This window comes from Ictalurus furcatus, chromosome 1 (genome assembly GCF_023375685.1).
Source record: "Ictalurus furcatus strain D&B chromosome 1, Billie_1.0, whole genome shotgun sequence".
Classification (NCBI taxonomy): domain Eukaryota; kingdom Metazoa; phylum Chordata; class Actinopteri; order Siluriformes; family Ictaluridae; genus Ictalurus; species Ictalurus furcatus.
In genome coordinates, this window is record NC_071255.1 from 29167110 (window position 1) to 29191041 (window position 23932).

General features: G+C 37.6%; 2 protein-coding genes across 2 annotated transcripts in view; both read left to right on the forward strand.

The window, feature by feature from the left end:
* The first annotated feature begins 663 nt into the window (after positions 1 to 663).
* si:dkey-225n22.4 (collagen alpha-1(XXI) chain) overlaps positions 664 to 23932 on the forward strand; it is a 59981-nt gene continuing 36712 nt past the window's right edge. Inside the window, exons 1-14 of the mRNA XM_053629439.1 lie at positions 664 to 879; positions 10643 to 10760; positions 11025 to 11585; positions 12871 to 13036; positions 16297 to 16522; positions 18662 to 18835; positions 19119 to 19258; positions 19386 to 19491; positions 19596 to 19640; positions 19754 to 19807; positions 20253 to 20306; positions 20511 to 20564; positions 20940 to 20993; positions 23149 to 23202. Of these exons, the coding sequence (XP_053485414.1) occupies positions 10682 to 10760; positions 11025 to 11585; positions 12871 to 13036; positions 16297 to 16522; positions 18662 to 18835; positions 19119 to 19258; positions 19386 to 19491; positions 19596 to 19640; positions 19754 to 19807; positions 20253 to 20306; positions 20511 to 20564; positions 20940 to 20993; positions 23149 to 23202 (1767 nt within the window). The 5' untranslated portion in view covers positions 664 to 879; positions 10643 to 10681. The remainder of the gene's footprint in view (positions 880 to 10642; positions 10761 to 11024; positions 11586 to 12870; positions 13037 to 16296; positions 16523 to 18661; positions 18836 to 19118; positions 19259 to 19385; positions 19492 to 19595; positions 19641 to 19753; positions 19808 to 20252; positions 20307 to 20510; positions 20565 to 20939; positions 20994 to 23148; positions 23203 to 23932) is intronic.
* On the forward strand, positions 19360 to 23311 carry LOC128614439 (complement C1q and tumor necrosis factor-related protein 9B-like). The gene is made up of 6 exons (XM_053635720.1): positions 19360 to 19640; positions 19754 to 19807; positions 20253 to 20306; positions 20511 to 20564; positions 20940 to 20993; positions 23149 to 23311. Exons 1-6 carry the CDS (start codon positions 19542 to 19544, stop codon positions 23215 to 23217), a joined length of 384 nt encoding a protein of 127 aa, XP_053491695.1. The 5' UTR covers positions 19360 to 19541; the 3' UTR covers positions 23218 to 23311.

Here is a 23932-nt window from a genome sequence, read left to right on the forward strand (position 1 = left end):
ATCTGATCACATATCACATTACCTCCTTGCTCTGTAATCTACATTGGTCACCTGTTTCTGTCCGCATTCAGTATAAAATTCTCTTGTTAACTTTTCACTGTCTTCATGGACTTGCTCCCCATTATTTATCTGAACTGCAACACTACTATTCATCTCTTTGCTCTCTTCGGTCATCTGACTTAAAACTGCTTACCTCGTTTTTGTCTTTCATCAATGGGTGGGAGATCATTCAGTGCTGTGGCTCAGAAACTCTGGAATTCTCTTCCACTCACTCTTCATGACACCTCTACCATATCCTCATTCAATTCACAACTAAAAACCTATCTTTTCTTACTATATTTCCAGTCCTCCTCTGTATAGAGTTTTGCTGTTTAGTTACTATGTATATGTATGTATGTGTATATGTATGTATGTACTGTATGATGCATTTATTTATGTTTGATGCTGTGTTTATGTATTATTTCCTTGTACAGCGATCTTGAGCTTGGAAAAGGTACTTCATAAATAAAACATGTATTATTATTATTATTATTATTATTATTATTATTATTATTATTGCTGTTATTGTTATTATTTTATTATGACTACATTTTAATATCTTATATTGCATACAAAGGAAAATGACTTGGACTATTAGACTACAGCACCAAACAGATCCAATAGTCCAACACTTCAGCACTGCAGAGCTAAGAGGAGTGTGCAGCCTGGAGCGTGCTGATGACGTAGCACTCGGCAGCAGGATAAGAGCGTGCGTGCAGCAGATACATGGCCTCCTCCAGCGACAGCGCGCGGAACTGCACCATGTAGAGGAACAACACTGTGCTACTGTTTTGAAATTAATCACTCCAGCAGTTTATAGAAGCTTGTCAATGCGAGAAGGTAAGTGTTCTTAAATCTTGCATGAATATTGCATATGGTTTTTCTGTGTTAAGTGTGGGACTGGAGCTTGGATTATAGGTAACTCATTGATTGATTGACATTCCCATTACTAATGGCTTTCTTTAGTAGATTATTCTTTTACAGAGTTTACAGCAGGGTTTCAAATGTCTTAAAAGTCCCCTAACAATTTTACAGCAAAATATAAAATTTCAACAAATGCAAGCTCTCTTATTTAAGGTATTATTATTATTATTATTATTATTATTATTATTATTACTGACACTTCTTTTTGGCATTTTTGAAAGCCTTTTCTATATAATATAATATAATATAATATAATATAATATAATATAATATAATATAATACATATAATATAATATAATATAAATTCCAAAAGATAGGAATTTTTATGCTCATACAAGCAGATGTTGGTGAATATTGGGTAGATATTGACTTGTAATGGAGCGCACGGTGGCTTAGTGGTTTAGTGGCACACCACTCTGTGTGTGCGGAGTTTGCATGTTCTCCCCGTGCTGCGAGGGTTTCATCCGGGTACTCCGGTTTCCTCCCCCAGTCCAAAGGCATGCATGGTAGGCTGATTGGCGTGTCTAAAGTGTCCGTAGTGTGTGAATGTGTGTGTGATTGTGTGCCCTGAGAAGGACTGGCACCCTGTCCAGGGTGTACCCCGCCTTGTGCCCGATGCTCCCTGGGATAGGCTCCAGGTTCCCCCGCGACCCTGAAAAGGAGTAAGCGGTTGAAGATGGATGGATGATTGTAACGCCCTCTATTGGGCAGATAGGTGATTCACTCCTTCATAAGTCCTGAAGTCTTGGTGTAGCCCCTGTTCTGCACATTTGAGTGTTTTCCCTTCTCTAGCAACTATCTATCTATCTATCTATCAACTAATCAGCTAATTAACAGCCCTTCCCAAGTGGAATTGTGTGTATTTGAGTAGGGTACAGACTAAAACATACAGGTCAGGAGGTTCTCCATAACCAGTTTTGGGAATCTGTAAAGGTATAAGGTAACTCAGGATTGCTCTTAGCAAATTCATATCTGTTTCTCTTTTTGATTCGTTTGAACTGTGCACTGGTATAAATTGAGACATTTGACTGTACTGTTGAATACAGCATGTTTATAGTTAGTAGTTAGTTTTCATATAGTTTCAGGCATTAACATTATTCTGACAAATACATTTAACTTTCACTAACTCCTCTGAATTTGGACTTTGTCCCATTCAAAGGAGCAACTCTAAAATAGTAGCCTGTCTTTTTCAGTGCAAACTGTGTGGGAAATATGTGCCTTATTGCTTACATGGAAAGGGTTTTGGCCTGCATTTTAAAGATAAATACAGTTTGCCATCCACATTCAGTGTTCATATAAAGGTCAAGTTGAAAGAATGCTTTAAAAGTGATCTACACTATAATATAACAATGGATTGAATAAACAAGTTCAGATAAAATTCTGAGTATTCTAATGTAAAGAATTCCTGCCAGTATATTTTAGGGAGTGTGTTTCAGAATGACCTGGCATTTGAAATCTGGCCTTTATTTATATATACTTGTATTATAGCTTTGCCTATTACAGTACACTGCTTCTGGTTTATGGTTTAGTATATTTGCCATTATGGACATTTTTGAATAACACATTTTACTCATACAATTTGTGTTTTATTACTTGATTCACTAGATTTGTTTTCCAAAACTGCAGTTTGTTTACTTTTTCTTTACTGCCTGTAATTCACAAAGCTTTATTTTATTTAATAATAAAAAAAGCCTTGGCTGGTGGAACAGGTGAGATTATCTGATCTGAGCTGTAGCATGACTGACCTCCTTTCTCCCTGCTTTCTATCTGAGCAGAAGGAGATAAGGTTCAAAGTTGCAGCCAACTAACAACTAACTATCTGTGTAATTTCACTCGCATTTGAGAATCAAACAGAGTTGCTCCTACATGTTCAAACAAGGGTAGAGGTGAACCTGTTCACCATTTGTATGCAGTCTATTGTATAAATGAGCTCCTACCGAAGAGAGTTTGTATGTTGTCACAGGAGAGTAGCATACATGTTATGCTCAGTGGCCTGTAATACAAATTCTTCATTAGGATTGAAATGGGTTGGTGTGGCCTCTTTAGTAAGATAATGAGTCATGTTCTTCAAGTGTGTTTGATAATGTGGACAGATGAAAATGTATTAAACAGTGCAGGTGGGAATTTCTAGGCACCTTACAAGTTGATTCAATTTTGACTAATTTCACTTAAAAAACAATTGTCTATACATCTCAATGCATCTCAGAATTATATAGCCCACTTTATGAAGTTTTTATAGCTCACTTTATTTTTTTTTCCAGGTATGATGATATGCAATATAATTGTAGGAAACATATGAAAAAATCCTTTAGGAAAAACAAAGTCTTAGTGTATAAGTGTATATGTTTTGTTTCATTTTAATCAGAATTGTTTAGACTATTTTCAGTTGTCTAAAAAAAAAAAACCCTAACCAAAGGGAAACAATTCAAAACAAAATACCCATGCACATTCTATAGGAGCCTTTGCCATACCACAGCACATCTGGTATAGAGAAATATCAGCACTCCACAAGTTATCTCCCAGTGGAGAAGCCCATCAGTGGGCGGGACCAGGAGCAAAAAAAGAAAAGGGCAAGGAATGGCACACTCCACATGTTCACCAGCTGTAGACAAATGCGCCTCTCATTCAGTCACGATCACAAGAAAAAGACAAAGCGTCTGTTTGGTTTATTTGTTATTTGATGAATGTTGCTATAGTGAGTGTAATTTCAACCAGATGAATGTATTTAAGGATTACTTCACTCAAAATGGTTAAGTATTTAACAGGGAATGGTAGATAGTGTTGAATAATTAGCATGATCTCATCTGTGTAAGGTTTATGACTTATAAGTACTGAAGACCCAAATGGCAGGGCACATTATCCTGCTGAAAGAGGCCACTGCCATTAGAGAATACTGTTCCCATGAAGGTATGTACTTGGTCTACAACAACGTTTAGGTAGGTGGTATGTGTCAAAGTAATATCCACATGAATGCCAGGACCCAAGGTTCCCCAGCAGAACATTGCCCAGAGCATCACACTGCCTCTGTCAGCTTGCCTTCTTCCCATAGTGCATCCTGGTGCCATCTCTTCCGCAGGTAAGCAACGCACACGCACCTGACAATCTACATGATTGTAAAAGAACATGTGATTCATCAGACCAGGCCACCTTCTTCCATTGCTCCATGGTCCAGTTCTGATGGTCATGTGCCCATTGTAGGTGCTTTCGGTGGTGGACAGGGGTCAGCATGGGCACTCTGACCGGTCTGTGGCTACACAGCCCCATACACAGCAAGCTGTGATGCGCTGTGTGTTCTGACACCTTTCTATCATAGCCAGCATGAACTTTTTCAGCAGTATGTGCTACAGTAGCTCTTCGATGGGATTGGAACAGACAGGCTAGCATTCACTGAACCTTGGGTGCCCATGATCCTGTCGCCGGTTTATCGGTTGTCTTTCCTTGGACCACTTTTGGTAGGTACTAACCACTACATACCGGGAACACCCCACAAGACCCTAACCCTAGCCATCACAATTTGGCCCTTGTAAAAGTCACTCAGATCCTTACACTTGAATCAATGTTATTCACGTCACTTGTCAGTGGTTTTAATGTTATGGCTGATCGGTGTACATTAATAGAGAAACTGTAGTCCAGTTGACATTTGTCCATGGGCTGCATTTACACCACCAGCTAAACAATAATGACCTATATTATTTAAAAGTGTTGATTTAATTTATCCAACAAACAAGGTCATGCTAAGATTTAAGGTTAATGATGATCCAATTTTTTTTTGTACATTTAGATATGAGATCAATTCAGATTTCTGTGATAACTAAGTTGCTTACGGTCTATTCAAGAGGTCATTCTCATTATACTGTATTCTCAAGAATATTTGCCTTTTTCCTGACAAAGCCTCAGCAATCATGGAGTCAAGCAATGTCAATGAGATTGTGCCTGGCTGGAGTAGAGTAGTTACTGTTCAAAATCCTTCAAAAGCTGGACCTTTGTTCTTTATTTAACTCACCCATTTACAGCTTAATGTCCTTAACAAAATGAAGTTTTGACTCCGTGGCATTAATATGTTGTTGGTCTTCAGGAAAAAATTCCTCACAGACATTTAAATTTCACCCTTTCATGCATATAAACCACAATTATTAATATTATTTTTAGTTAATATTTAAGATGTTAATATTCTTGAGTTAATACATTTACAATTTACAAGTTTTTCTTTCAATCTTACAACCCCAATTCCGAAAAGTTGGGACACTATGGAAAATGCTAATAAAAACAAAGAGGAGTGATGTGTAAATGTACTTTGACTTGTAAAGAAAGGGTATTTGATGTTTTACCTAATCAACTGCATAGTTTTTTTTTTTTAAAGATAAACATTTATTTTAAAATTGATGCATGCAACACCTTCTAAAAAAGTTGGGACAGAGGTAATTTAGGACTAATAGCGATGTGACAAGTTGAAATAAGAAGGTGATGTGAAACAGGTGAGGCAATCATCTAATCATAGTATATAAGGAGCCTCCAAAAAAGGCCTAGTCCTTCAAGGATAGGTCGAGGCTCGCCAATCTGCCAACAGATGCGTCAGCGAATAATTCAACACAGTATATACAGTATATATAGATAGATAGATATAGATATCTATCTATCTATCTATCTATCTATCTATCTATATATAAGATATCTATATGGAAAGATAAACAGCTATCTAATTTGTAAGATAACATTGATTGCTAAGTGGTATCTACCTAGTTTATATCTGCTTTAACACACTGTATGTATGCTAGCATTCACTCTGGGTTGTAGCCAAACAGGCAGGGTTCAGTCAGAGTGTCTAGGTGCTAAAACCTGACCTAGCAAGCTAAGACACTATTTAGTACACTAGTATGTGGTTTGTGATGCAGCTGTGGAGAGACTGGAACACACACTTTGTAACAAATGTAACACCGATATACAATCAGAGAGTTGTGACTCACTTTGCGGCTGGATGGCCTGCACAGTCCAGATCCAGGTTGGGGCTCAACTCTTTGCTGGATGTGTAATAGGCAGCCAGATTCTGAGCCTGTAACACACACACACACACACACACACACACACACACACACACACACACACAGCCGTTAACCCACTTTATTTCATCTTGTTTCTCTCTGATCAGAATCACAGGTGGCAGTTATATATGTTATCCAGCTATGGTAACTTTGGGTAGCTAGAGGGGGTGCTCAAAGTTTTTGCAGCCAGGGACCCCTTAAACTGCAATATTAAATAATTGTGATAATTGAGTTATTGTGTCCACAATCTAGCAGGGAGGTGGTAAAGGTTGGTAGATACTGGTTCTGTATGGTAACATTGCATGCTTCCCATCATCTGCATTTTGTGATGGGCAAGGCAAACCTGGTGTTCCTCTTTGCACTGAGCCACACTCATGTCACCGTCCTCACGTCTACTCCTTCCTCAAGGTTCTTCACGTACAGGTTCAGACCCTACAGCACAGAATACAGAGTCAGCATCCCTTCTCTCTCACTCTCTCTCTCTCTCTCTCTCTCTCTCTCTCCCTCTCTCTCTCTCTCTCTCTGTATGTTTACCTGCTCAAACTTGTGATTGAGTTTGGTCTCTCTCTCTGCTTTAGTCTACTCTCAGTCCACGTACACCTGCTTAACGTTCAGCTCCTTTCCATTCAGCTCAGCCACAGCCTACACACACACACACGCACACACACACACACACACACACACACACACACACCATAACCCAGATGTTTTCTGCTGTGAGGAAACTTTCCACAAGGTTGTACACTAGTACACTTGGCTGCAGTGTACACTCACCCTCTGCACATCCTTGTGCCTCTCAAATCTTACTGTTCTCATCTGTCATGACACAGTCAATTGGTGCAGGACCTGGAGCATACACACGCACACACACACACACACACACACACACACACACACACACACACATGCACACACACACACAGCAGCAATTTTAATGATCAGTTTGAACTATTGAATACGTTCTAACAAGATTTAGAAAATAATATTAACAAAAATAGCACAGGGCACTTGTAATACGATATAGGCAAGGTATACACTTGGTGCCTAATATATCCCATCCCCTGCCAAGTGCCATTGTAACAAGATAATCAGTGTTGTTCACGTCACCTGTCAGTGGTTTTAATGTTATGGCTGACTCTCTCTCTCTCTCTCTCTCTCTCTCTCTATAGATATATATATCTTATAGTAGTAGTTCTAACATTTGTAAATGTGAATCATGATGCACAGATGTGGACATTTATTAGCTCATTAGTTCTTCAATTTAGTAACAGATGCATTTCTGAAGCACAGCTTTGAGTTGTTGTTGGATGTGGAGCGGTGAGCAGATACACCTGGGTTATTCAAAGACTCTATGATGTAAGCATATGTTTTCTGATATGACACTACAAGTCTCATATCAGCACCAGATGTGATCTAGTTCACTGTGGTAGTCCGCTTTTGAGTGTTTCATTTATTAGAGTTAAGGATTTGTTTATTTAAATCAGCCTCTGTTGTACCCTTTTAGCATAGGCTTCCAGCACCTCCTCAGTCACAAGTGTGTAGGACATTTTATGAGGCTCAGCATTATTTGACTCCAGCACCTAAGGACTGGACATGCTGGGGATTCAGGATAAGATTTTGTCTTTGGTTATACATAATTCTTCAATTATATATCTTCAGATCAAGCCAGCTGATTGAGTTCTTATATGAATAAAAACTTAGATAAAGAGTTTACATAACTTCTGGTTGAAGAGGTTTGAAAGAGGTTCAGTTTTCTACCTGATTTTAGCCAGATTACACTTCCATAATTTTCTACATGATACCATTATAGTCAGCAAATCAGTTAAAATTGGTACTTCTTTCCATGGATTTTGGATAAATGTAGCTGCTGAATGTTTTCCTGTGGAATTTTTTTTTTTTATTTACTATTGCAATAGCCTGGGTGTGAATTGCCTGTGGGATTTCCCTGCCTCTACTTTTGATATCCATCCCTCTGGTCATTCAGTTTTATTGCCAGTGGGTATAGGCCTGATAGTATATTGTCTAAGTAATAAGACTAGCTAACAGTATTTCAAAAAGATGGTTTTAATAGCCATGGAGGCACACTGTAGATTATAAACATTAACAATTACTGGCTTAGTAATATTGAGGTGAAACGGCATTTAAAATGGCATTTCAACATCATTCACAAATGCAATATTAACAGGAAAAGCTCAGAAAAGAAAGTGAGAAAAGTAGGCATAACATTACTACATGGATAATGAAAACAAACAGTCACCAACCACAGTCACAAGTCTGATGAAGGCCCGAGCTAATGTCTTATTCCAGTTGCGTATTCAGCCACCCAGCCCGTGCCTGGCCGGAGGCTGGGTTGACAGAGTGCTTAATGAAATGGAAAGATGGATGCGAATGACTAGTTGTGATTGAGGATTGATCAGTACAGTGTCAGATGTTCTAGGTTGCTCTAGGTTGGTCCTTTAAACAAATAGCACTGTGGCAACATCCATCCATCCATCCATTTTCTGTACTGATTATCCTACACAGGGTCACACGGAGCCTGGAATCTATCCCAGGAGACTCGGGACACAAGGTGTGGGGACGCCCTGGACAGGGTGCCAACCCATCACAGGATACCATTGCACACACACTCACACAACCATTGGACAATTTGGAAATGTCAATCAGCCTACAATGCATGTCTTTTGACTGGGTGACCAAACCAGAATACCCAGAAGAAACCCTCGAAGCACAGGTGGGAATCAAGCCCCCAACCTTGGAGATATGAAGCAAATGTTCTTGGCAACATCTATACAGAATATTAGGGTGTGTTTCATGTAAATTAGATATGTATGAGATTTATATTGGGGTGATATGTGCATATGACATGTGATTAATGGATTAGTGGGAAGAAGCTTACATATGCGTAGCTGAATCTGATTCTTGAATTCTTGAAATCACTGCTTGTTTTGATGTCATGTGGAAATTTCAAGAAGCAGATGCAGGTTTGCTTGTGCGTTATACCAAATGTACACTTGTTGCTATGAAAATTTAGACAAATAAGAGCCGCTGTGTCCATTACGTACTATGTTTGATTGAGTTTCATGGATTCATGTGGAAGATTTTATTTTAAAGTGTCATGCTAGTAAGGAGAGAGAAAGATGTGAATACTAAAGTTTGATTCTGTACTGTACAGATGTGTATGGGGAAGACAAATTGATGTGCATGTCTGGAGCTCAGTCTTCAGTAGGGAGTCTTCAGAGAAGAGTTACAATGTAACAAACAATGTTAAAACTACATGATGCTGCCAAATTGTTGCTGTACATGCTTGTGTCCTGTCTAGTTCTCAGTTTGTTGTTCAAAAGTTCATGCTCTCTACTAACACAGGCTTCATTCCTTGGTGTCAGAGTAGAATTATTAGGTATTTAACAGTTGTCACACTTTATGTGGCATTAAACTGTAGCATGAGTGGTTACCAGAGTTGGCATGCTGTTAGAGATGTCATGAATGTCCTCTCAGGTCATGTTGTTAACACCTGCATTGCTGGTTTCTTTGTTCTACACTATGTTCTTGTGGAATGATGGATGTGTGAGAGAATGTATTGCTTCTAACCAGTTTTCTGTGCTCAACTGTAATTCATCTTAAATGGCCCTCTTAAAGTGCTTGTGTAAATAAAGCATGTTACTGGTCTGGTCTGTGGCTGGGGTTGTAACTGTAAAACTAGAAAAGTAGTAGGTAACTGACATGCCAGAGTTTGTGGTCGACCAGCTATTTACTGCTTTATGCTTAGAAAAAAAAAAAAGAATTCCTCCAGAGTGACAAACCAAAGAACCTACAGGGGATCCAGATTTATCTATAAATGTATGAGAAAGATGTAGGTATGTAGAGAGGTGGATCTCAGTCTGAAGTAGAATAATTTTAAAAGAGTGTATCGTTATGTAAGTAATGCTTGCTAAACTGGAGTCTCAAGTAGGGGGTGTTCCTGTCTTGCACCCAGTATTCCCAGGATAAGCTCCGGATCCACCTTAACCCATCACACCCATATGTGGTTCTTCACCATACGGTTTGAAGCACACAATTGTCTAGAATATCTTTGTATGCTGTAGCATTAAGATTTCCCTTCACTGGGACTAAGAGGTGCAAACATGTTTCATCATGACAATGACCATGTGCACAAAGCAAGGTCCATGAAGACATAGTGTGCCAAGGTTGTGATGGATTGTGGGGAAGAACTCGTGTCCTGCACAGAGCCCTGACGTCAACCCCACTGAACACCTCTGGGATGAACTGGAACACAGACTGCACCCCAGACCTCCTCACACAACATCAGTGCCTGATCTGACTAATGCTCTTGTGGCTGAATGAACAGAAATCTCGACAGCCACACTCCAAAATTTAGTGGAAAGCCTTGCCAGAAGAATGGAGGTTATTAAAATAGCAAAGAGGAGGACTAAATCTGCAATGGGATGTTCAACAAGCACATATGAGTGTGACGGTCAGGTGCTACAAATATTTGGCCATATACTGTACATACTCGTAAACATGATTATCCATTGCCTAGCCAACACACTAAGATGTGTCACGACTCATGTTTCCATGTTACACTCACCAGCTTTCTACTTTTACAGTATTTTAATGTTTTCCATAAATATTGTTTTTGCAGGAAAGTGAAATCTGAAATTGGTGGAAGGCACTTTTAAAGATGTTAATATTAAGGTTGCTGTCAATGCTGATGCTCTTTACATGCATACATTCCACAGAAAAGGAGGATATTCGAGCGGGTATGCATTAACTCTGTCTATTTTCCAGTATTAACAGAATAATTTGTATTTGTAAATAAAATATGTTTCTAATGTTAAGTGTGAATATATAGGTGGTTATGAGTCTTTTATCATGTGTTTATAGCCCCCCTTTCAGTTTTAGACTCATGTTCATTAGGAATCTTAAAAGATCTGAAAAGACTCAGTGCCATTTACCCACTGCCCTTCTAAATATACTAGTCACGGTGAAGAAAACTCATCCTCCTCAAATCTGATGTTGTGTAGGTTGCAGTACAGCTGCGAATGATCTTGTGTACATCATTGATGGGTCCTGGAGTGTGGGCTACAAGGACTTTGATACTGCCAAGCGCTGGCTTGTCAACATCACCAGTGGCTTTGATGTAGGCCCCCATTACTCCCAGGTGGCTGTAGTGCAGTTCAGTGACACTCCTCGGCTAGAGATTCCGCTTGGCGCTCATCAAACTGTCCAAGAGCTCATTGAAGCTATCCAGGCCATCCGTTACATGGGAGGAAACACACAGACAGGGCGTGCCATCAAGTTTGCAGTTGATCACGTGTTTGCTTCATCAAAGCGCAGTGATACCAGTAGGAATCGCATTGCCATAGTGGTGACTGATGGGAAATCTCAGGATGATGTGGTGGATGCTAGTATAGAGGCTCGAGCACAGGGAATCACTGTATTTGCAGTGGGAGTGGGCTCAGAGATCACCACCTCAGAGCTGATTGCCATCGCTAACACACCATCCAGCTACTACGTGCTGTATGCACAGGACTACACCACCATCGATCGCATACGAGACTCCATGGAACAAAAGCTTTGTGAAGGTGAGGCCTGGTAATGACAGAAAACTAGTGAAATGTTATATGAGGCTTGCATAGAAAGTGTGAGGGTGTGTTCAGGTCTTTTACCTTAAATTCGGGTCAGAAAACCTTTACTAATACTTGGTGAAGTTCAATTCAGCATATGTCAGTAAACGATCTTTGTCACAGCTCAGAGAGAAACTGTTGAACAGTAGAAAACACAAAAACTGAGGACCATAAAATTCAACCAGTCACACCATATATAACTCTATTTGCCAGTTGCCTTTCAATTCAGAATGCTAACACTTCCACTAGGATTCAGAGATTCTAGCCTGGGCAGTATAGGGCATGGCTTTGGGAACACTGAAAGGGGGGACTTTGTTTATATTTTAAGCTTTAAAATCACTACCTTCAATACATTTCCTCCAAAATCCCCAAATATATCTTTAAGGTGTCTTAATGCCTTAGAGCACACTCTTAGAAAATTGGGTTCCTTAAGGATTCTCAGCTTCCTGTAGTGGTTGTACTTGAAACCCTATTTGAAATTGAAACCCTACATGTTCAACTTCTACATAAAACCTTTAAGGGTTCCCAGTGATGAACAAATTACAACCCTTTTCTCTTTGCTATGCATTTTTTAATTCCAAGACTGCTCTGGGATGAATATAAAAAATTAAACTTACTGGAAGCTCCATGTAGAAGGGACCTTTTAATTGTCTTTCTGAATATACCTTGTATACCACAGCAATTTGGCAGTACTAACACTTTTTATGTATTAAAGCATGACACATTATAGTTATGTTAATGTGGTGGAACAAACACCACATTAAAGACCACATGTGGTGGAACAAAAAATGTTCCTGTTATCATTTATGTTACGGTATAATAGCTATAAACAGTGGTTCCCTTCCAGCCTCATTGCTTCTCTCTAGAAGTTAATAAGACAAAAAAATGCAGCTTGTCATGTTACATTGAAACTGCAAAGCCTCCATCCTGAAGATATCTAAAAGCCTCAAGGAGCAGCTTAACCTTTGACTGCTTCTTCTTCCATAAATTCTGAATAAACATCTCCTTATACAGTATCTCCTTGCCTTATATAAGTTGTTACCATAATTGCAGCTGAATTACTGAATTATTCTGCTGTTATTAAAAAAATAGAAGTTACCATCTTCTGACCTATCAGATTCAGGAATTCAGTAGTTCTGTGCTATAAGACATAATGGTTTGATCATCAGGTACCAAGAAGGCATGCAGAGGAAGGCTGCCATAAGGAGGATTATAAAACACATTTCCCTATGGTGTTCTGCAGAATCTGTTTGTCCCACACGTATCCCTGTGGCCTCTCGAGATGAGAAGGGCTTTGAGCTGATACTCGGGATGAAAATCCATCAGAAAGCCAAGAAGATACAGGGCTCTTTGCTGTCAGAAACAGCCTACTTCCTGGATAAAGGGGTGGACATTACTGAGGAGACAAAGTAAGAGGGTGTAGCTATACTGTAATAGTGCCATGTCTTGCCTGATAGGTCTCCTCTGTCAATATCTATTCAGTGATCTAGTCACTTGGGAGGGTGATGACTTACACAGGTGTCAAATCAGGTGAATTAATCAGGTGAATAATTATCTTATCAAACCATTTATGCAACATTGTCAGATGGCTGAATTAACATGGAAAGGAGCAGTAAAGTATACAGTTGTACATCCTAAATCTTCTAATTTGTGACTAATACGCAACAGATGGACTTTCAGTTTGCAAGACATCATAATACATTATAAGTGTATTGGAACCCAATGTGCTGTATGTGTGTGCGTGTATATGTATATGTATGTGGGGGAAATAAGTATTGGATGCATCAACCTTTTTTTTCAGTAAATATATTTCTATTCACATGAAATTTTCGGCAGACATCTGTATTAACCCAAGAAATCTGGAAATATAAAGAACAGCATTAAAGTCCATAAATAAAGTTGTGTAATAAAGTAGAATGACACAGGAAAAAAGTGTTGAACCTGCTAAGAAAAAGCAGTTCTCCAAGGTAAGGTAAGGCAAGGAACCAGCTGAAATCTGTAAGTAAGTATACCTGTGCAAATTAATACCTATCTGTGCAAATTAATATCAGAGGGGTTAGTAAATTGATGGTCTATAAAAAGACTTTTTGTTACCAAGGTGTCACACAAGAAACATCTATGATGGGTAAAAGCAAAGAGCTCTCCCAAGACCTTCAGAACTTTATTGTTGCAAAACATAATGATGGAAGCAGATACAGACGTATTTAAAATCTTCAGAATCTTCCAGTAAGCACTATTGGGGCCATTATCCGCAAGTGGAAGCAACATCACTCCATCATTAACCAAAAGCTTGTTTACAGTTTGCTACAACTTATTTGGACAAGCCCATGAAATACTGGGAGAGTGTAGTCTTGTCAGACGAGAGCAAAATTGAATTTTTGGCTGTCATACTACACACCATGTTTGGAGAAGAAATGGCACTGCTCATCTCCCTCAAAACACTATACCAACAGTGATGTTTGGAGGTGGAAGCATCATGGTGTGGGTCTGTTTTTCATCGCATGGGACTGGCAGACTTCATATAATTGAAGGAAAGATGAATGGAGCCCTTCACCGGGAGATTCTAGAGAAGAATCTGCTACCATCCACCAGGATGATGAAGATGAGACGTGGGTGGACCTTCCAGCAGGACAATGATCCAAAGCATACAGAAAAGGAAACTCTCAATTGGTTTCAGAGAAAGAAAATCAAGGCATGAGAATGGCCTAGTCAATCACCTGACTTCAATCCAATTGAACAAGATTTAAAGACATGTTTAGAAGAATGGGCCAAAATCACACCTGATTACTGCGGCCCATTAATTTCTTCATACAGGAAGTGTCTTGAAGCTGTCATTGCAAACAAAGGCTTCTCCACGAAGTATTAAATAAATTTCAGTTAGCGTGTTCAATACTTTTTTTCCTGTGTCATTCCACTTTATTACACATGAGTTTATTTATGGACTTTAATGTTGTGATTTCTATATATTTCCAGATTTATTGAGTTAATACTGATGTCTGGTGAAAATTTCATGTGAAGAGCCTGATTAGAAATATATTTACTGAAAAAAATGTTGATGTGTCCAATATTTATTTCGCCCACTGAATATACTGTATGCTGTATTATGCATGTTCTTCTCACATATATGTATATAGCAAAGTACATTACATATAAATACATGTAAATACGTACACTACCAGTCAAAAAAAAAAAATACATTTACATTTTTTTTTTTTTTTTTTTAACAATCGCTAGGACCCATTTCTCAGTACTTAGGTCACTTTTTTAAAACCCACTATGCACTAAAACAACCAAAACACTTCATACATTTCATTCCTAAAATGTCCCCTTTTGTATAGATGAATTTGAAAGACTAACACCTCGGTAGGTGTTCAGCTACAATGGGGATCAGCTGTGGTTGGGCTAATAGTTTTGATAGTACTTCTTTTTTTTTAGTTTTGGAATATATTTCAATACAGTATTACTGTAGAAATGTAGCAAATTGGTGTTTTATTCAGTTTTGTGTTGGGTTTTGAAGTAAAGTTTAACAGTTTTGAAAAGAGTATGTAAATATGTGCAAATTGGCCTGTAGGTGAATAGAGTTTTGCTGATGGTTGTGTTTAAGTGGGAAAAGAATTCATGTCATTTGAATGATGTAGTCATTGAATGCATTTTGTGCCAAAGCAATGAAACATTATCTACAGTTTAGCCCACATAGACTGCTGTTGTGCTCACTGTGTCAAGAGTTTTGAAAACGTGATGTAGGTATTGAGAAATGGGTCCTAGTGATTGTAAAAACAACAACAACAAAAAAAAACTGTTCAGTAGTATCTAGTTTACATTGTCTTAAATACATTTTGATAAAGGCATATGGTAGAAATTTGACAGACAAACAGTATAGTAATAGTAACAAATAGTAATGTTAATGCCCATATACTGATTTATTTTTTAATTGAAATGCAATTTTAATGACTAGTTTTGCTTAAAAAAAGTTTCCTCAAACAAGCAGCTTTCATTTACAACTTGGTAGCGAAGCCAAGACGTTCTTGGCCATTTTGGTAAATTTATCCTGGGTGGGTCCCTTATGAAACTGGTTGAGAAGATGCCAAGTGTGTAAAGCTTAATCAGGAAAACAGAAAATCTTCAGTAACTGATTATCCCATTCAATGTAGGTACAAGGTGACAGAATCACCCTGGATGGGATACCAGTCCATTGCAGGGCACCATTCACACACTCATTCAAATCTAGGGGCAATTTAGAGTAGCAGTCCACCTACCTGCATATTTTTGGACAGTGAGAGGAACCTGGAGGAAACCCATGTGGACATGCTGGAGCTCAAGCTCAAGCTTGAAGCCTGGACCCTGGACATGTGAGACAGAAATGCTATGCACTGCACCACCATCTGTTAAGAAATTAAAACATAAAATTAGCTTTGATTCATCATATTATTCTAAAATAGTAAAAATTAATAAAACCTTTCAATGAACAGGTGTCTCCAACCTTTTGACTGGTAGTGTACATATACAATCGCTTGTAGATAAAATCATACAAGAGATCATTTTTATTCAATTCAATTTATTTGTATAGCGCTTTTCACAACGGTCATTTTCTCAAAGCAGCAATCCACATATAGTAATGCTGTCTTTATTTATGTTTTCATTATAATTAATATTTGACATTGTTTAACAGGGAGATCTTTCCAGAGGGTCTTCCACCATCCTATGTGTTTGTGGCAACTCTGCAGCTTAAAGGCATTGCAAGCAGGGAAAAGTTTGACCTGTGGAGGGTACTTTCTAAAGATCAAGAAGTCCAAGTGGCTGTGACGCTACACGGAGAGGAGAATTCTGTCATCTTTACCACCACCAACATGGCAAGTGGGGTACAGGTGGTCACTTTTGATGCGCAAGGCCTTCAGGTTTGTAAATTACTGCTATAACCCCCTTTACTCTTCATTATACATGTTGCATACAACTGTTGCAGTGACTTATTTCACGTTTTGAATCAAGCAACATAAATCCACAAACCTAGTTACGCTCAGGTGAATGATCAAATGTATAAAATGAGCTATAAATCAGAAAATAACTAGTTACTATATGTTAAGCCTTTTAAACTCTTAGGTCACATGACATACAGTATGTTCCAGAGTAATGCAGTAAACTACATTTCATATTGTTACAGATTCTTTTTTAAAATTAATTAACTTATTTTTATTCCACAGTGCTGTTGAATACTCGATTCTGTTTGGCCAGCAATAGAAGTTTTCCACCACCATAAAGTTTTCATTACAGAAGGCGTTGCATTCTCATTCTCTGTAACATAACAAACTGCATTTTTTGTTTTATTGAGTTCAAGAGAGAGAAAAATAGATGCTGGTAAAGGAACAACTGTTTATAGCTGCTATAATGTAAGTGATAACAGGAACTAACTTGTTTTGTGGACATTCCACAACATTGAATGTAACTATAAATTGTTAAAACTTATAGCATGTTCTTTAAGTAATCAAAAAATTGTAATCATTCCCAAATTAGTGTGGTATACAAGGAACACAATGTTGTGTTTTATTCCCTACTTAAAGCAAACAGCTTTAGAATATGAAAGCAGGTGAAATTGTAGTCTCTAAACAAGCCATGTTTCCATGCTTGCTGTGGATTTCCATTTCCATGCATAATGGAGATTTAAAAAAAACAAACTTCTTTTACAGTCTTTAATGTTTCCTTTTTTGTAAATATATTTTATTTGGTTGCTGTCATTATTATACATGACAGTCTTCTTGATTCTGTTCCATATAGTTATTTTTACTTTCTCAATATGCTTTTGTAATGCTGGTGAATGTTCCTTCTCTGATTTACTTGTACACAGCCAAGTACAGCCAAGATTAATGGAAAAGCAGAGTTTCCACCTCCCTTCCTCAGTGTTCACACAGCAAAAGGGAAAACAGTTGGCTACTTTTCCTCATGGCACTACAAGCCTTTCATAATGTATTTAAGGAACATGATGTGCAGTAGTTCCTGGTTGTTTTAGGAAAAGAGAAGTTCAATACAATCAATTTGAACAGAGATGGTAGTGTGACTCTGGATTTTAGCTGCATCCGTATGAGCGGTTTAATCATGAACAACGTGTCTTTCATAAAATGAATTTCAAGTTGAGTAAGTGGGGCTTCCGTTAAATGTTTGCTAAGTGCACAAAAGCCCTCTGTATCGGATGAATTTCAGCTGGTACATAACTGATAATTCAATTCTAGTTCATTACATGAATACAAACCTTGCAACTGTCTATACAGAAATGCAAGCCTTTATAAATGATAATTATAGAAATTAAAGTCTATAAATAATAATAATAATAGATATTGAACTATGGATTACAAACACTTTTATAACTTCTTGATGTCACATTATTTTACTGCAAGTGAGCACATGTTTAATACAGTTTTATCAGAAATGTAAAAAAAAATATATATCTTGCATCGATGTATATTTTAACAGGTTTCATTCTGATATGTAAGTAAATAAGGAAAAAAGGTGTGGTACCTGCCCTTGGATATCATAAGCAGGACTTTGTCAGTGTCAGTGTGGTAGACAGTGTTGAACTTAATAGTTATATGTAGAATAAGACAGGAATTATATACTCTCACTTTCTTTTCCTGGTAAGGAGCTTGCTGAAGCAGCCAGATGTATATATAGTACTTACCACTTTACAAATACTAATCATGTAGGTGTTGTCTTGCATAGATCTTGAGTTTTAAGTCTTTAATTACTCTGGAATGCTACATACAATTGTCATACTGTGTCATTCCACCAATTGGTAATGGCCCAACATACACAGTATTGCACATCATGTTTCACACTTTGTAGAGAAAGAGCACTCACATGCTGTCAATTTAGTTTCTTTTAGTACAAATGACTTTGTACTATAGCAATACTATATTACATTGTATCACACCTGTCGTTCTTAATTTTCTACACTTTATACTGTATACTTTAGCTCCACTATACGCTATCCTGTATAAATCACCCAGTTCCACTCAGAGTCTTGACCTCTTCCCTCATCATTGCAGAGACTCTTTGATCGACGCTGGCACCAGCTGAAGATTCTTGTCAAGCCAACACGTGTTGTCTGTTTTGTGGATGACCAGCTGATCCAGGAACTGGATTTGGAGACAGTTGTGCCCATTTTCATCAATGGGAAAACTCAGTTAGCCAAACACTACAATGCCGATGCTACGATTCCTGTGAGTAGTGAGAGTTTGGGACTGAGTTTGGATTATACTGTAATAGTTCAATTGTATGTCAAGTGTATGTAAGAACAATTGTATGCAAGTCCCAGTAGTACAGTACATTCAGCACCTACTGTATATAAATATACAGTCTGGAAGATGACAATAATGTTTGTAAATCTAGTTATATTAAACATTCCAGAAGGTTTTAGTGAAATTATTACAAAATGTCCATTGAGAATACACATTTACAAGATGCCAAGCAGTATAATATTTCTAATTTATTTTTCTCCATTAGTTGGGAATCCAAAAACTAAGGCTGTATTGTGATCCAATGCAAAGTGAACGAGAAACTGCATGTGAGATTTATTCTGTGGTAAGTGATATTTACAGTAATAATTTGGTCACACATTTGGATTTTCTTTTACTACAATTGCTGCATATCTAACCTGTTTACTTTTCTCTATTTTTTTTCCCCATGTCTATAGGATGATGAGAGGGTATGGGTTTTTATTTTCTATTCATGTCCAATATAAACAATTTTTGTGAGTGGATCAACACATAGCTGCAGTTTTCCCTTCTCCCCTCAGTGTCCCACAAACCGAGAAGTGCCTGAAGAAAAGGAGGAGTGTGACTGCAGTCAGGGGAACCCTGGACCACCTGGGTCAAAGGTCAGTTATTGCCTAGCTTTAGTTTTAGTACACACAAACACTAATACATTATGAACACTACTCTGTGTAAACAGGATATGCAATGCTTAATAATTCCTCTGCAGGGTGAAAAAGGAGAAAATGGACTTCCTGGTCATGATGGTAAGCCTGTAAGTACTCTCTGTTAATTTGATTCCATTCAGAAAGACCAAGAAAAATACCTTGTAACACCAAAATACAGTAATACCGTAGCTATTTGACTTTTGAAAATATTGTTCCAAAGGGGATCAAAGGTGAGCGAGGAATGTCTGGACAGCCAGGTAAATCAGGGCAAAAGGTAGGATTTCAATATTATCTAACATTCTTTTAAATAGTATGTGGTAGAGTATGACATGTCCTTGCTATAGTAATCAATGACTGGACGTCCAAGAGAGCAAGATTATCTGTGCTCTCTATGGGCGGGATGGCATTATTCTACCCCCCTTCCAATCAGTGCAACACTGGACAATCATAGTTATCTGTGAACTCATGCATGTACTATAGAAGAGGGCAGAAAGCATTTTCCTCCAAGTTCAGCAGGCTGAAAAGATGCAGTGGCTGGCTTCATGTTTAACAGAGGAAGCACATGGTAGCCTTCACTCTCCCTGTTTGGTAGCGGTTGTGTGATAGAGGAGAGGTAGATAATGGGCAGGAATTGGCAAATGACCAAATTAGGAGAAAATGAGACTGAAAGAGTGTATGTTGTGTGCTATACTGTCTCTTTGTTACTTCTCCCCTGGCAGGGTGAAGCTGGTTTACGTGGAACCATAGGTGACTCAGGAGTAAAGGGCTCCAAAGTAAGTAGAATCAAGAGAAAAGAGAACAGTTCTGGTTTTATAGCGATTGAAATTACTCTGAAAGCCCTGTAAGGATAGTGTAAATGTTGGTGTTAGTATGATAAATCAATGTTATAGAAAGCAAGGGCTTAAGGCAAGTGCACTTTGTGGAAATGTATTTTCCTACTTCCAGTGTGTGACACCTCACTTGTTTTTTATGTACAGGGTGAGAGGGGACAGCAAGGGCTGCCTGGAAAACAAGGACCACCAGGTCCCAAGGTAAACTCTTGTTTAGAACCGTGGAGCCTAGAGTGGTTATTTTCCCATCTTTACAACACCGTGGTATCTTGTTAATATATTGCCAGCCTGGTCTAGACTGAAACGACTGGAATCAAGGCAGGAAAAAGCAGAACGTCTGTCCCCTTCCAAAAAACATGGACAGGAAATGGGTGTTTTGTTTTCTTGTGTGGCACATTCCAAAAAAGTGGGCACTGAGAGTGGTGACATAAAAAGTTGCTCTTTATTTTAATCAAATAAAAGTTGCCAGAAGGCCCTGGAAATAATTCAGCAGCAATTTACTGTCTTTCAACTCAACAAAAATCAAACATGTTACACAATACACTGATAAATAATCATTCATCATCTTTTCAACAGCAACCTCAGGGTGACAAAGGTGAACAAGGGCCCCCTGGTGAGCCTGGGCCAAAGGTAAGCATGCATGTATTATTCACAAATGTACATTTATAACAAAACTGATTTGTTCTCATTCTGTGGCAGGCATTTGACCAGAAGTGGTAGAAGTAGAGCAGTTCTGTAACCAAGTAAAAGTGCTAAGTCTTGTAAAATAATAATAATAAAAAAAACAACAACAACAATAAAAAAAAACAAACATTTCTTTCCACAAGTTAAAAATTTAAAATAATTGCTTAATTAGTAATTGCTTTACTTGAAGTTAGCCTACAAGAATTAAAACAAAAAAAGTAAATAAATAATCACAAATGAGCAGGAAGTGTGTGCCTTAAATTAAACACTGATTTCGGGTAACTAACAAACTGACAAAAGCTGTGTGTGTAATCTCTCAAATATGAGCTAGCCTGATAATAATTCTGAAATACAAGCTTTCTTACATGCTAGTAATAAGGAGTCACAATACAAATGGGATAGACAAGCACAAAATACAGATCACAACATATATTTATAACAATATCACATTTTTGGAGAGAAGAATTCTTCCTATTTAGTGTAAACCCTATCCTTACACATGTAAATGTACATATAAATACTTCACACTGTTATTTTTGATTTCACATAAGCTCAAAATTAAAGTGAAGCTATCAGAATAGAAAAATGAGGTAGAGTTTAAAAAAATATGTAGATCATAGAGTTTTGAAATGTAGTGAGTAAAAGTCAACAGAAAAATAATTGAAAAGAAGTATAAATACTTGAAAACCATACTAAAATACACACTTACATTTTGTAACACACGTACATTTTGTAACATTTTGTACTGTATATTCCTTAAAACTTGAAATAATATTGGTATGTTCGGAAAGGGCATAAACTCAGATATGTATATCATAAAGAATCAAACTGTGTTTTATAATTTATAATTTTGCATCGTGATCATTTTAAAAGAATAAAATACAGAATTTTAAACTACCTTGGTTAGAATGATAGAAATTAGGATGAGCTTTGTATAAAATACCTTTAAAATGCTTGTATCAACTACTTCCAATTTACTTTGTATATAGTTGAGGTCATAAGTTTACATACGCCTTGCAAAACTGCAAATAGTAATGTTAATAATTTTTTTTTAAAAATAAGAGGGATCATAAAAAATAGCATTTTGTTGTTTATTTAGTACTGCCCTGAATAAGCTATTTCATATAACAGATGTTTACATGTAGTCCACAAGTTGCAATAATAACTGAATTTACAACCATTTACAAAAATTTTGAACCAGTTCAAAAGTTTACATACGCTTGATTCTTTATACTATGTGTCTTTACTTGGATGATCCACGACCATTTTTATGTTTTGTGATCGTTGTTTATGAGTCCTTTGTTTGACCTGAGCAGTTAAACTGCCCACTGTTCTTTAGAAAAATCCTTCAGGCCCTGCACATTCTTTGCTTTTCCAGCATGTTCTGCATATTTGACCCCTTTCCAACAGTGGCTATTTGATTTTAAGGGACTCGTACACGACTATTACAAAATGTGCAAACATTCACTGTAATTATTTTGTCTTCTGTGAAACATGTAAATATCTTATGTAGCTTAGGCAGTACTAAATGGAAAAAAAAATATCTTTAAACAAAATGAAGATTTAAATACTGACAATTTCTGAATTCAGTGTATTGAATTCAGTGTGTTAGTGATGTCTGCAATGTTCTGCTGTCATTACATATGTACTATAGTGTATATATTCCAGCTGTCATTAAGCAACAGTGTGTTAACAGTATAACCAAAAAGGTCTACATGTGGCTTTGGCTAGATCGTGCCAGTTAAAACAAACCTCCGACACCTGCATACTTAAAGCACATTTCTTATGTTCACGAACAGGTTTCACTGCATTTAATACTCATCACAATACCCACAAATGTTTTCACACTTTCCAGACACTTGGAAAATAAAGAACCAAATAACCTGCCTGTGTGCTGATTTATACTCAAGGTGCATGTGTGGGAGAAATGAATGTAGTTGAATTCTATTCCCATCCTACTCCCCTTCCTCCTGGCTAACTTCGTATCCTAAGGGCAAAGAGAATAATCCATGTAATTGTGCTTCATACGGCTCATTTAAGAGTAAGCTGTTATTGCATTTGCAAACTGTATCTCAGTGTTTTTTCCTTTTCCCACACACAGGGGGAACCGGGCCTCCCTGGCAGTGAAGGACCAGCCGGAACAATTGGACCTAAGGTCAGTCTGTTTTAAAAGGGGTTCAAATTAAAATGACAGAATGGCATGTGTTGATAAAAGTGTGAACTTTGTCAGTGTGATACATGTGAATGATGATCGCAGACAAGATTTTGTAGAGACTCGAGACAGTTTTGGACTCCTGGGATAGTAATTTCACAGTCATTAGCATCAAACAAGGCTTGCTGCAGTTCAACACAGATTTACTGTGTGGGTGCAGTTCTGGTCTAATAAAATGTCTACTCAAGTTTAGGATGTATTTTTCTTACTAAATGACTACAGCTGTAAAATTAACCACATCTGAGGGATTTGCCCCCAAGTGTAAAATGTGCACAAGACTTTTTAGGTCCATCTGTAGTGCATGCATTGTGGTCTTGATTTGATTTAATAATTTCTTGGTCATTTGGTCGTGCGTTAAGAAGCGTACCTTGATTGAGTTATTTAAGTGCTCGTCCTTCCATTAAAGTAATAGAGAGATGGGGTATACAGCCTGAGGGAGAAACTGTCTCTGGGCCTGGGTAGACAGGTACCACAGTAATAGCTCTCATTTTTGTATTAGTTATTAATGAAAAGCACATGTCTGGTGCTACTGTTAGAAAGTAATCATACTCAGCAGAACTACAGTAGGAAAACATTATATATCTGACCACAGATTTTCTCTATTCTAACTTAAGCCATTCATAAAGATTAACTGCTAAATTGTCCATGGACATGTCTGGTTATAAAATAATGA

Excerpts from the sequence above, each read along its gene's own strand:
- LOC128614439 (XM_053635720.1), top strand. The coding sequence starts at position 19,542 with ATGAACACTACTCTGTGTAAACAGGATATGCAATGCTTAATAATTCCT. Across the intron at positions 19,641-19,753 it reads CTGGTCATGATGGTAAGCCT|GGGATCAAAGGTGAGCGAGG; the intron begins GTAAGTACTCTC and ends ATTGTTCCAAAG. Across the intron at positions 20,307-20,510 it reads CAGGAGTAAAGGGCTCCAAA|GGTGAGAGGGGACAGCAAGG; the intron begins GTAAGTAGAATC and ends TTTTATGTACAG.